The 12,177-nt window shown below is 43.9% G+C and overlaps 1 protein-coding gene across 21 annotated transcripts in view; it reads left to right on the top strand.

The window, feature by feature from the left end:
* LRCH3 (leucine rich repeats and calponin homology domain containing 3) overlaps positions 1–12,177 on the top strand; it is a 170,977-nt gene that overhangs the window by 138,153 nt on the left and 20,647 nt on the right. For 9 of the 21 annotated variants that reach the window (XM_073626536.1, XM_073626525.1, XM_073626528.1 and 6 more), the window contains 6 exons: positions 8,017–8,097; positions 8,678–8,726; positions 10,372–10,473; positions 10,561–10,670; positions 10,921–11,058; positions 11,136–11,213. In XM_073626536.1, the coding sequence (XP_073482637.1) occupies positions 8,017–8,097; positions 8,678–8,726; positions 10,372–10,473; positions 10,561–10,670; positions 10,921–11,058; positions 11,136–11,213 (558 nt within the window). Of the gene's footprint in view, positions 1–7,488; positions 7,554–8,016; positions 8,098–8,677; positions 8,727–10,371; positions 10,474–10,560; positions 10,671–10,920; positions 11,059–11,135; positions 11,214–12,177 lie in introns of those variants that run through there. The other 12 variants (XM_073626538.1, XM_073626535.1, XM_073626530.1 and 9 more) reach the window with 4 other exon arrangements.

Below are 12,177 nucleotides of genomic sequence, written 5' to 3'. Positions count from 1 at the left end.
ACTCCAGCTTCTTTATTCTGTAAATTAAAAAAAGTCATAAACCTCAGACATCTTTACAGCTTTACAGAGAAGCTTGGTAACGTATTTCACACCACCGGAGGCTTACCCATAACATGCCTGGCGGCGTGAAACGTGTTAATAGTCTTCTCTGTGGAGTTGTGATGTCTGTGATTATGATTTTTGGAGCTTTATGTGAAGTTCTGGTGTGCGATTATCCACTTGTCTCTTACGTCTATGGTCACGAGCTGATCCTGCACACAAGTGTGTAAGAGGGGCTTAGTACAGCTAAACGCCGACATTTTTCACATGCTTACCTTTCACATCCCAGTAGCCAGCCAGGCTCTAGTACCTATAGCGGCCATGCCTTTCTTTTTTCCGCGCAGTGCACACTGTGTTGAGGTTGGGCTGTCGCTTGTGAAAACATTAGCCAGACTTTTAAAGTGGTGACCGGTGAGCACAGGGTCAGCTTGTATGTGCGTTTATTGTGCTAGAAATTGCTAATTGTGTTTTTTAGATTGTTGAAAGGTTTCTTCACGTAGTATACAATGGGTCTTGATTTGCCTTTCCTTTACAGGTTTGAGGTACCCGTGTACACATTCTATGTGACAATCCTGCTATGTGTTTCATGGCACGTAAAATAGAATTCCCTGTGAGGTTACACTTTTAAGTTCCTTTAATAATGGAGTGGAATATGTAATGATACAAAGCAACCATTGATCAAACTAATAATATAATATTTATCCTAATCGTACAGGACACAGACTTGATATTCATAGACTCTGGGATGTCCCCAAGCAATGAATAAGAAGGATTTGCAACAAAGCCAACAGTACTGTGCCAACATGCCCATCAATAACGAGGGTTAACAAACCCAACTCGGAGTGCTACTTATATATTCTTGTGGCCAAAAACTATATTAGCAAAGGCTTCCACGTGCTAGAACATTTAAAAGGTAGGAAGAGAGGAACAGGTTGCCACATTCCAAATCTGGACAGCAGAGGCATAATGTTGGAATGGACAAAAGCTTTATAATTTCAGACACTGTGATATAAGCTAGTGCCTTCAGATCATTGGACACTTGCAAATCTTTTGAGGACCCCCCCCTTGCAACAAAGCCAACAGTACTGTGCCAACATGCCCATCAATAACGAGGGTTAACAAACCCAACTCTGAGTGCTACTTATATATTCTTGTGGCCAAAAACTATATTAGCAGAGGCTTCCACGTGCTAGAACATTTAAAAGGTAGGAAGAGAGGAACAGGTTGCCACATTCCAAATCTGGACAGCAGAGGCATAATGTTGGAATGGACAAAAGCTTTATAATTTCAGACACTGTGATATAAGCTAGTGCCTTCAGATGATTGGACACTTGCAAATCTTTTGAGGACCCCCCCCCCCCCCTTATATCCCCCTGAAATCCTACCCCATTCCCTGAATCAAGTTTTTTAAGCAAACATTTTTTTATCAAGCAAAGCAGAGTAGCACAGGAACAAAGGAGAAGGTGGCCTGTGTTCTGTATCGTACTTCAAGATATAAAATTAACAGGCAAGGCAAAATTCCTTTATATCTTAATTTGTTTTCTTTTTCATACATCATGGGATACAGGCTAATATTTATTACCTACTTGGTTATACTTCATCTCCAGGTGAATGAACACTGGTAGACCAAAGGTCTTTAGACAGGAAGTGATCCCCTATATAACCCCTCCCATACAGGAAGTACTTCAGTTTTTTACCCATGTCTGCAGGGTGGATGGCATGGTTGTTTGAGCTCTCTGAGCTTCAGGTCTCTAGTCCCACAAACAGTTCTTAAATGAATCAAGGGATTGACCGATCGGATCCATTTGACACAGGCTTAATATGCTTAGATAAATGGTACCCGAGGCTCGCAAAGAAGACTCAAGATCCTGCAAGGTTTTGCCTGTAATGCGGCTTCCGGGCGCTGGACCCTGCAAAGTGGAATCCTGGACAGCGCTAAGGTATTCCTGCAGGGTGCTGTACAGGTCCAAGGGAGTTGACCCTAAACATGAAAAAGGTACCCAGTCCTTGAAGGGTCCTCAAGTGACAGGAACCCGTTGTGAAGGGTGAATATTGGGCTCTTAGTTTCTAAGCTGCCCTAGCCTGGTCAGTTAAGTGAAAACCCTTTATTGTGGGATGTCCCAGTGATTGTAACAATCAGTCAAGCTAGCTAGAGGCTGGACACCTGTGTGCGGGGACCATACGGGTGAGTTTTTTACCTGTATGATGGTGTGCCGGTTCGCCATGATGCACGTGCATTCACAAGCGCGCCGCTGGGCTTAGCAGTTTGACGGCCATGGTGCACATGGCTTCGCCGCACATGCACCGTAGCCTTTATCTGGGCATACGAAGATTTGCATTATACGCAAATACAGCCACGCCTGTTCGCCTCGCCACGCATGCACAGAACGTTCCGGTGCACAGCCAGCTTATTTAAGCTTTGTATGCCAAGAATGCGCTGCTTCCAGAAGGCAGCTTTGGGACACACAGCAGTCTCTGAACCAGGCATTTGCAGCGGTTCATTTCTCCTTACCTGGGTCACGTGAGTCACCAGGTGTTGCTTGGCAGGCTAAAGGTGCTTAGCAGGATTGTTGCCTAGGGGCTTGGTGAGCCCTATTAAAGGGTCTCCCTTCAGAGGTGTTTTAATACTACACCCAGGTACTCTTTTTGTGGCTGGTAAATGTCCTCAAAAAAGAGAAGCAGGACTAACACTACAGGGAAGAGCACACCTATGTCATCAGTAGTTCCTGATGAACCTAGTCGTATCCCTAGTGTCGTATCCCCTGAAAGACCAGAGGCTTCCGGGCAGTTTGAGCCGCTGCGCCTAACTGGTATTGTGCCTGCAGTCATCGCTGCTCCTTCACCCTTCATCACCAAGGATGAACTGTCCTCGGCCCTAGCCGGGTTAGAGCACAGGATTGCTGGCCTGATGGCCTCCATCCCGCAGGGTGGCAAGAAGCGCGACAGATCCCCCTCCCTGGAGCCTCCTAGTTTGGAGCAGACTTTTGTGGCTTAAAAACTGGTCAGCCGAGCGTCCTCTAAAAAGTTATTGACAGGTTTCCCCTTTCATGGGGGAACGTTTATTTGGTGATCATTTGGACAAATATATCCAAAAGATTTCCGGAGGGAAGAGTTCTCTACTTCCTGTGGAGAAAAGCACCAGGCCCCCATTTAAAATTTCAGGGACTGCTTCCTCTAGTGTCTCAGCGCCAAGGCAGTTCCTCCGCCAACAGGGTGCTAGGGCCAGGGGGAAGCCGCAAGGCCAGGGGCAAACTGCAAGGCCAGGGCCAGAAAAAGCCCTGGGTCCAAAACTCTTCTAAACCCAGCACCAAGCCCTCCTTTTGAGGGGACGCCCCCACTCTATCAGATGGGGGTAAGGCCGCTGCACTTTGCGGACATTTTGGAGAACAACAGTTCAAGACGAGTGAATCACCTCAACTATATCCCGCGGTTACAAGCTGGAGTTGCGGGGCGTTCCCCCCTCAAAGGTTTCTAAGATCCAGCATTCACTCGGATCCTCCAAAAAGAGACTTATTGTTTCAGGCACTACATCGTTTAATGCATCAAGGAGTGATTTACAGGTTCCTGTATCCGAAAGCGCGAACCTGTTTACGGTTCAAAAACCAAACATGGACACAAGGCCCATTTTTGGACCCAAGATCCCTGAACCAGTATTTACTAATCCAGTCCTTTTAGTATGCAGTCTGTCCGCTCAATTGTAGCCTCGCTCCAGACGCGAGACTTTTTAGCCTTCATCGATATGAAAGACGCGTATTTACACTTGCCTATCTTTCAGCCTCATCAGAGGTTCCTGTGATTTGCAGTAGAGGAATGTAATTTTCTGTTTGTGGCTCTAACCTTTTTTTTGAGAATTCAATGCTTGCTACAAAACTGAAGTACTTTCTGTATGGGAGGGGTTATATAGGGGATCTCTTCCTTTCTAAAGACTTTTTGGTTTTACCAGTTTCCATTCACCTGGCGATGAAGTATAACCCAGTAGGTTATGAATATTTGCCTAACTCTGTGTCCCATGATGTACTCAAAGAAAAGGATTTTACAGGTAAGTATGACCAAAAAATCCTATTTTTTTTGCTAGTGTTCTAAGATGATGGACCTTATCTCATTCTTAGCTTAAAGGAGAAGTCCAGCCAAAGCTCATTTGGCTGTACTTCTCCTATGGCTCACAGGAGTGCAATTTGTTACGCACTCCTGTGACCCGTTTTCAGCAGAGAGTCAGTCCAGACGCCACGTCTTGCTGACAATGGGAGTCTGGATCCACCAGGTGCCTCGACTGATACCTGTCTCAGCCTCCCGGCGAGCCGCTGAGACAGCCACTCTGCCCTCTCCACAGCTCAACGCTCCAATGAGTGAGGAGAGAGAAGAGCAGAGAGCTGTGACTGACAGTCTACAGCTCTCTGCTCATGGAGCTGTGAAAACTGAGCGATTTGGTGGTGTTCGATCACTCGGTTTTCAGTGTAGCGGTGCCAGGGGACAGATGCAGCATCGGACCCATGCTGCATCCACCTAGGTAAGTGTGAATGGGGGGGGGACTCGTACTTCGCTTTTAATTTGTTTTATTATTTACTTTCTTCAGTCAACTTTAGCACAACCTCCAACAAGGAATGTATTTGTAATTTAATCACTTATGCAGTGGTAACCTTTTCAAACTTGGCACAAAAATGGAACTATTTAGAGCTTAGTTGCAGATAGATGACCAGGTGTTACAATACACCACAGGTCATACACTTTACCTTGCTTCCTCCCACCTTATTTCACAGAGACTTCAGTACAGGACAGTCACAACTCATGTTGTTCCTTCATGGGCACACTTCCCCATTTCCATACTCTGCGAGTACCCCACAGGGAAATAACCCTCACTAATAGCAATGGTGAAAAACGGGCACAAAGGAACTGCGGCATAAGCTCAGATTAATATTCTCTCTGACGAAGGCTTGCAAAACACTTGGACTGCTCAGAGTAACAATGCTTCCCTAGCATCGAAGCAGGACCCTATTTTAACACCAGTCTTTGCATAAGATTCTTGCTCTATCTCAGGCATGTAATAAATGGCCTACCTGACAAAGGCAGATTTTTCTACAACTGTGTTTCAATTCCTCGGACAACCAGTAGCCTTAATGGAGCCATCACTGTCCATGGCTCAAAAGTGCCAGGCTCCTTCTCCAACCCAACCATCTCTACCTGAGTTGATGCTCAATATGTCTGCTCTAGGAGAGGTAAGCCTAGAGGGAGATGAAAAGAGGAGGCTGCAGATTTCTCACCCCCAGGCTCCTAAACAGCTGATGTTATGGCTTCACGCAATATGTGGATTGTGGACATGCTCACTTCTGCTGTGTGCAAAAGCCTTGGTGTTGCCTCGTTTGATCCTCTATCTCACAGTGCCCTTTTGGGTACTTGGAGAAAGACATTCTCCGTTCAGGAACAAAAAAATTAGCCAATCTATAAAGTTTTGGACAACACGGAAAAGATTTTAATCCCTCTGAGAATCATTGTCAAACTCTATCCAGTGGAACTAAAGTTCACAAAAAAAGTCCTGGTAGTAGACCCCCTCCTGTTTTACCCCCTCCTGTTTCAGTCTTAAACATCCTACTGTAACTATAGAAGATGTTCATTCGTTCAAAGATAATGCTGGCAAAAAGTTTAAGATGCTCTTAAAGGCTCTTTACTCTGGCAGGCCTGGCTCTGCAACCAGCTATTGCTGCAATTTCTATTTACTATAGTGCTGCTAATTGGACTAGGACAAAGTATAAGCTACAGGATCCTGTATTTCAGGACTGTACCTTGACTGAGCAGTTACAGCAGTTATCTTTGCTGTTTTATGTGGACACCCTAGAACAGGGGTTCTTAACCTGGGACCATGGTTCCCTGAGTGTTCCATGGATGGGTTCCAGGGTGTCCACGAGGGTCAGATAAAAACTAATATTTATAATCACTATACAGCCCTTCCCTTTTGTCCCAATCAATAGTTTCCTATTGAAAGTTTCATCTTCGTATTCAAGGCAAACTAGAATAACCTCCTCATTGAAATAAACTAGATACCAAGACAGAGGGGCAAGGAAATGAGTAACGTAGGTTTCCTGAGCATTCCAACATGTCTTTTGCCCAGACGTGAAAGGCGGCCACCCATTCCTCTGTTTATACCCTTTCAAAGTTCTATCAGGTGGGAGTCTAATCTTCTGCTAAAATGGCTTTTGGCAGCAAGGATCATCAGAATTCTGAGTTGGGTTTGCTTACGCTTGTTGGGCATGTTAACACAGTTCTGTTGGCCTTGTTGTCCACCCTTCTTATTCATTGCTTGGGGACATTCTATAGTCTATGAATGTCAAGCCTGTGTCTTGTACTGTACACTTAAGATAAAAGGAATTCTGACTTACCTGAAAATTCCTTATCTTAGAGTACAGTACACAACATGGGACACCCTCACCTGTTTCTGTGTTAGGCTGAGTTCACACTGGCATTAAGAAAAGGCCCCTCAAGCGCCTATGCACAAGATACAATAGACAGCACATAGTGCTGTTCACACTAATCGTTAGCGTTGTGTCGCTTCAAAATTTAAGCCTCATTTTGAATCGGGAGGCGTTTTGAAGCCTTTCAACGCCTCCCATTCAAGTCTATGGCAACGCCTCGCAAATGCTCTGGCAGGCACTTGCGGAGCGTTCAGATTCGTTCATTTACTGTAATGGAATAGGCATTTGTGGAGCAGTTTTAATGCTCGTCAAATGCTTCTAAACTGCCCATAAGGGCGTTTGGGGAGCATTTTTAACTCCTCATTAATGCTTGTAAAAAATGCCTGTCTAATGCCCATACTAAAGCTCCTTGATGCCTGTCTGACGCAAATACTAACGCTATGCAAACGTTATAGGAGCATTTGTTGAGAGTTAGAAATTTAGGCAAGTGTGAGCAAGCCCTTACTGTGGTTTGCTTGCTAAAAAAAAACCTGAGGACTCGCAGAATGGGGTAAGGGTTATAAAGGGATGCCAAGGTGGCATAGCCACAAAAGCTTTGCGTGGCTATACACTATTGCTTAACATGCATCTACCTTTTTTGCACAATCAACATAATTATGCAAGCTAAGATAAATTGGACATATAGATGGAGTAATCTGATCATTGCACCGTGAACAATCAAAAACTGCTATAATCTTTTTCTTGATATGCACAATTTATTGTACTTTGGAAAGTCTTACCGCTAGTGGCTGTGAAGTAGAAATAGAGTGCTTGCTCTCTTTTTACCTCTGTTTAGTATAAATAAATAAAATTAGACCGTTTTAATATGGTTTTTCTCTAGTGACGCCTGTCTCATGCAATTCACTAATATGATTGTGCTCCATACCCTGGGAGAATATCATAAAATACAATTGAAAATGCTTGTATTATGCAATCTTTCCCTATCTATGGAAGGATCTAGTTTCAGTCAAAGCAGTAAATGTGTACAAATTCTTTCATTTTTAAGCAAGCTGCGGTGCTCCAGATTATTAAAACATTGTTAATATGGCGGGGATTCCTTCCAAATTGTAGGTCAGTGCAAAACATGACAAGCTCAAGTTGTGTAGCATATGTTGTAGGACGTTCACACTATAGTATGTATTGACTGTTTTATGGCAAAGTTTACCATGTATTGTATGTATGCCTTAAACAGCCATTCTCTTTGTTGTACAATACATGTGTAAGCCTGTCTTGTCTTGCATTTCTAAACATGTTCTCATTGCAATGTGCTTGTGCTTCTGAATGGCAGCTCCATTAATGGCGGTAAACGCTGTTGCTTTACATTGTGTTCATCATTGCTTCTGAGTTTGGCTTCCTGCTCTGTATTAAATTTGCATGCATTTGGCTGGTGACTTGAGATGCAGCTGTAAAAAAAGAGCAACCACCCATTGTGAGTTGTGAGAACAAATGTCTGGTCAATCTTCTGGGTCACTTCTGTCTTAGCTGCCTTGTTTCCATCTATCTTTCTTCTATCTTCTCTCCCTGCTGCTGGCAGAATGGCTTTGAGCCACACTTTGTCTTTGAGATTGACTGTAACACCAATACCATAAAAAGGAGGCCAGGAAGCCACATCCAGGTGAATAAAGCATGCTGGTTAATGCTGTTTTGGTATATCAAAATGTAATTTCTCAGTCATTTTTACTTTACCATGACTAAGTGACATAACTGCTGTCTATGCTCCTTCCAGCAATATTAATGTGCTGTGTGCACTGTGTGACAACATCTGTGCTACTTGAACCTTCTCTTGTTGTCATTGTGCATCAGAAATTTTCTAAAATTCGAAGATGAGTTTTTTTGTTTTTTTGTTTTAAGCCAACTTTTTTTTTTTTTTTTTTTTAGTATTCTTCTAAAAGTGAAATCTTAACATTTATCAAGCCTGGGCTTTTGGATCTTTGCATGACTTAAAAAGATTAAAATTGATCTTCATAAAAGCTCCTGTTCTTTACAGGAGATTTTTTTGGATGTGTCTGCATTTTGGACTTTGGATATTTCTGTGTAACTGTTAAAAATAAATATAAACGCATACATATTTTGTGTTTGAACAAGCCATCACAGTTCATGTTTTTGTTTTTTATGTTCCTGTTTCTGCAGCTGTTGTTGCTCTTGATGGTGTGAACTTTTTTCTTATTTTAGCTTTTGTAATGTTTTGTTTTCAGAGTGATGAGAGGTCATCAGTAACCCCTGTATCACCCTCCTTGCAAACAAGTGAGTGAAGTATTCATTTTTTTTTTTTTTAAATCTACTTTCACATATTATTTTTCACATTTTATTAGCCAGTGATTACATTTCTAGTTTTTAGTTGTGTGTGAACATGCTATCTTAGTCAACGTGTTGAAGTGAGGGCTAGAGATCGACCGATATATCGGCTGGCTGATATATCAGCCAATTATTTGGCCTTTTTATGAAATCGGCATCGACTGTTTATTGTGCAAACTAGGCCGATTCGCGGCTGCAACACTATACCCGGCCCACGTGGCCGCCTGCAGTACTGACCAGTGCCCCCACTCCTGCTACAGCAGCATGTAAAATTAATCCTCCATCCTTCACCCGTGCAGCCGTCCACTATAGGAGGGAAGGAGAAAGTTTCACTTGCACCACCCCACCCCCCTCCCCCGGCGGGCTGTAGCAGAGGAACATCATTAGCATATCACAAGCCTCCGCCACCTGACTAGTAACTCCCCCCAGCAGGAGATCGTGGCCAGCACTAGCTAAGCTCCTCTTCCTTCCCTGTTGAGGCGGAGCCTGCTGGCTGCTTCTATGTCACTTGTTATGTGATTGGCTGGTCAGCTCATCAGCGTCTATCTTCATGCACCTAGCCCTATCAGGGCTAGTGCATGCACATAGATACCAGCATGTATGGAGGGTAGGTCACAAAAAATTGAGTGTGTGCTACTGTGCCTCTCCACAACGCATCCCTATCCACCCCCAGCACCATCCATCCATCTCCACAACGCATCCCCATCCACCCCCAGCACCATCCATACCTCTCCACAACGCATCCCCACCCACCCCTTTCCACAACGCATCCCCATCCACCCCCAGCACCATCCATCCCTCTCCACAACACATCCCCACCCAAGCCCAATTGCCAGCACCATCCATCCCTCGCCACAATGCATCCCCACCCACGCCAAATACAGAGAGATGGCTGTGGAGGATGGGGGTACAGAGAGGTGGCTGTGGAGGAGGGGGGTACATAGAGATGGCTCCTCCTCCACAGCCACCTCTCTGTACCACACTCTACAGCCACCTCTCTGTACCCCAGTGGCGGTACGTCCATAAGGGGCGTACGGGCGCCGCCACCTCTCTCCTGTCACTTCTCTATCACCATAGATAGATTCATGCATGGTCGCCGCTGCCAACCCCTATTCAGGTGCCCGGCCCCTTGTCGGGCGCCGGGCACCTGAATTACAGCGGCTAAGTATTTTTTGGAAGCACCTGATTAGAGCCATAGGCTCTAATAGGCGTCCAAATAGGTGAACAGCATGCGCCATGCTGGGCGCTGGCTGTTCACTCAGCGCTGTGTTTGGAAAGCGATTCATTCGCTTTCCTAACACTGAACCGCCTCTCAGCCAATCAGGTGCTCAGGTCTGTTACCTGTCACCCAACTAAACTGTTAGATTGTATGAAATGAAAGGGGAAAAAAAAAATCGGCCATCAGCCGCCCCGATTTCTAAATATCGGCATCGGCCAGAGAAAAACCCATATCGGTCGACCTCTAGTGAGGACTGCAAAAAAATTATTGCCAACAAGCTGGCACATTTGTCTATAGTGGCTTTAAATGATACTGAACAGGTCAGTCATGATATATTCCAATTTTTGTTTAATAAATCTACATTTGGCTCTGCAGTACATTTGTCCTCACCAGCAACTGTCTTGCCATACCGAAACTCACCTCAGCGCCCTGAAAGTTTCTTATTCAGAGCTGCAGTTCGAGAGGATGTTAAAAGAAGTGAGTGGCAAATCCTGTTCCTACTTGCTCCGTTTGGACAATTTTTGTGTGTAACAGCCTGATGCTTAATTTGTTTATTTCTAACAGGTAACACACCACCTTCAGCTGCTCCTACAAGTGACAGCCTAAACTCTGGTTCCAGTCAATGCTCTACAATTCAGCAAGAGGAGCAGGAAATAACAGATCAGCTCAAGAAGGTTTGTACTCGGCCCCGCATACTTTGTTTCTCCCATTAAAATTTCTTGGCTAGAATTATTTATTAAAGGGCAGCTGAACCCGGATTCTTTTATGAATCAAGATGGGAGATGAATATGTCACTGCTTGAGGAACCCTGATTGAGAAGGGCTTGTGTAGTTGGTACTGATAATTGTGCGACACAGCTTAGCTTTTCCTATTGAACACTTTTTTTTTTTTAATTTAATTTTATTTTCCCCTTTTTTCTTTTAGAACATAGAGTCACGGTTAAAGTTGTCACTTCCTAATGACCTGGGAGCAGCTCTGACAGATGGGGTGGTTTTGTGTCATCTAGCCAATCATGTTCGGCCAAGATCTGTGCCTAGCATCCACGTTCCCTCACCGGCTGTTGTAAGTAATTTATCTGTTTTATGTTAATAATAATTGTTTAAAAGCCAGCTGTGACACCACTAATTTGTCTCCAACAGCCCAAGCTTACTATGGCAAAATGCAGGAGAAATGTGGAAAACTTCCTAGAAGCCTGCAGGAAAATTGGTGTCCCCCAGGTAAGATGCACTGCTTCGAGGAACTTTACATACTACTAGATACTATTCCCTTTTATATTGTCTTGTGTGTAAGTCTTCTACACAGCATTTCATTCTGTTCTTATATAAGATGACTGTTTCACGTCTGTGAAAAGCTTGCATGTCGTTTCTTTGCAATGGTAGTCTTAAAGCGGTAGTAAGGTTCGCATTGTGATTTTTACCTACAGGTAAGCTTATGATAAAGCTTACCTGTAGGTAAAATGAATATCTCCTAAACATACACCGTTTAGGAGATGTTCACTCTTTTGGCAGCCGGTGACGTCACCAGTGCATGTACTCTGAAGGAATGGCATACCTGTGCCGTGACCGGGACTCACGCACATGCACAAGAATGACGTCATGGTGGCTCGGCCAATCGAGCTGCCAAAGCCCACAAACCCAGAAGGAAAACTGAGTGAAGATGGACGCCCTGTTCGTGATGACAGCGCACTGCTAGAGGGCTTTGTTCTAAGGTAAGTATTTCATAATGTGCTAGTATGCACATTTTGTCATGGCCATGGTGTACTACCACTTTAAAAAAAATTAAATGTGCTTTGCACATGGTAAGTGTCCTCCTTGCTGCTATGCTTTATGAGTTTTTTAATGTTTTTAATAATCCATTTACTTTAATACAAATCCCTGTTGAACTTTCATGATACTTGTTGTCGGGTTTTTGCTCATAGAATTCACTGTTCAGTAGACTCTCATTTTGACAGCCTGCTGTCTCAAACAGTTCCTTTGTCACACAGTGTACTACAGATCTGTCTAGCCATATTGTATGTAATTGCTTAATGATTTGCATTGAGGTTCCCCCAGTATATAATGATGTCACTGTACCGTACATACAAGAACAGTCTTTGTTTATCGCATAGCAAAATAAATCACTAAATACTAGGATATGGTTATCTGGAACAGTCATAGAAAGGAAGTTTCATTGTAGCATTAT

This window comes from Aquarana catesbeiana, linkage group LG04, assembly GCF_042186555.1.
Source record: "Aquarana catesbeiana isolate 2022-GZ linkage group LG04, ASM4218655v1, whole genome shotgun sequence".
NCBI classification, from domain to species: domain Eukaryota; kingdom Metazoa; phylum Chordata; class Amphibia; order Anura; family Ranidae; genus Aquarana; species Aquarana catesbeiana.
Note: the sequence above shows the minus strand (reverse complement) of the source record. Positions and strands in the feature narration are given on the sequence as shown.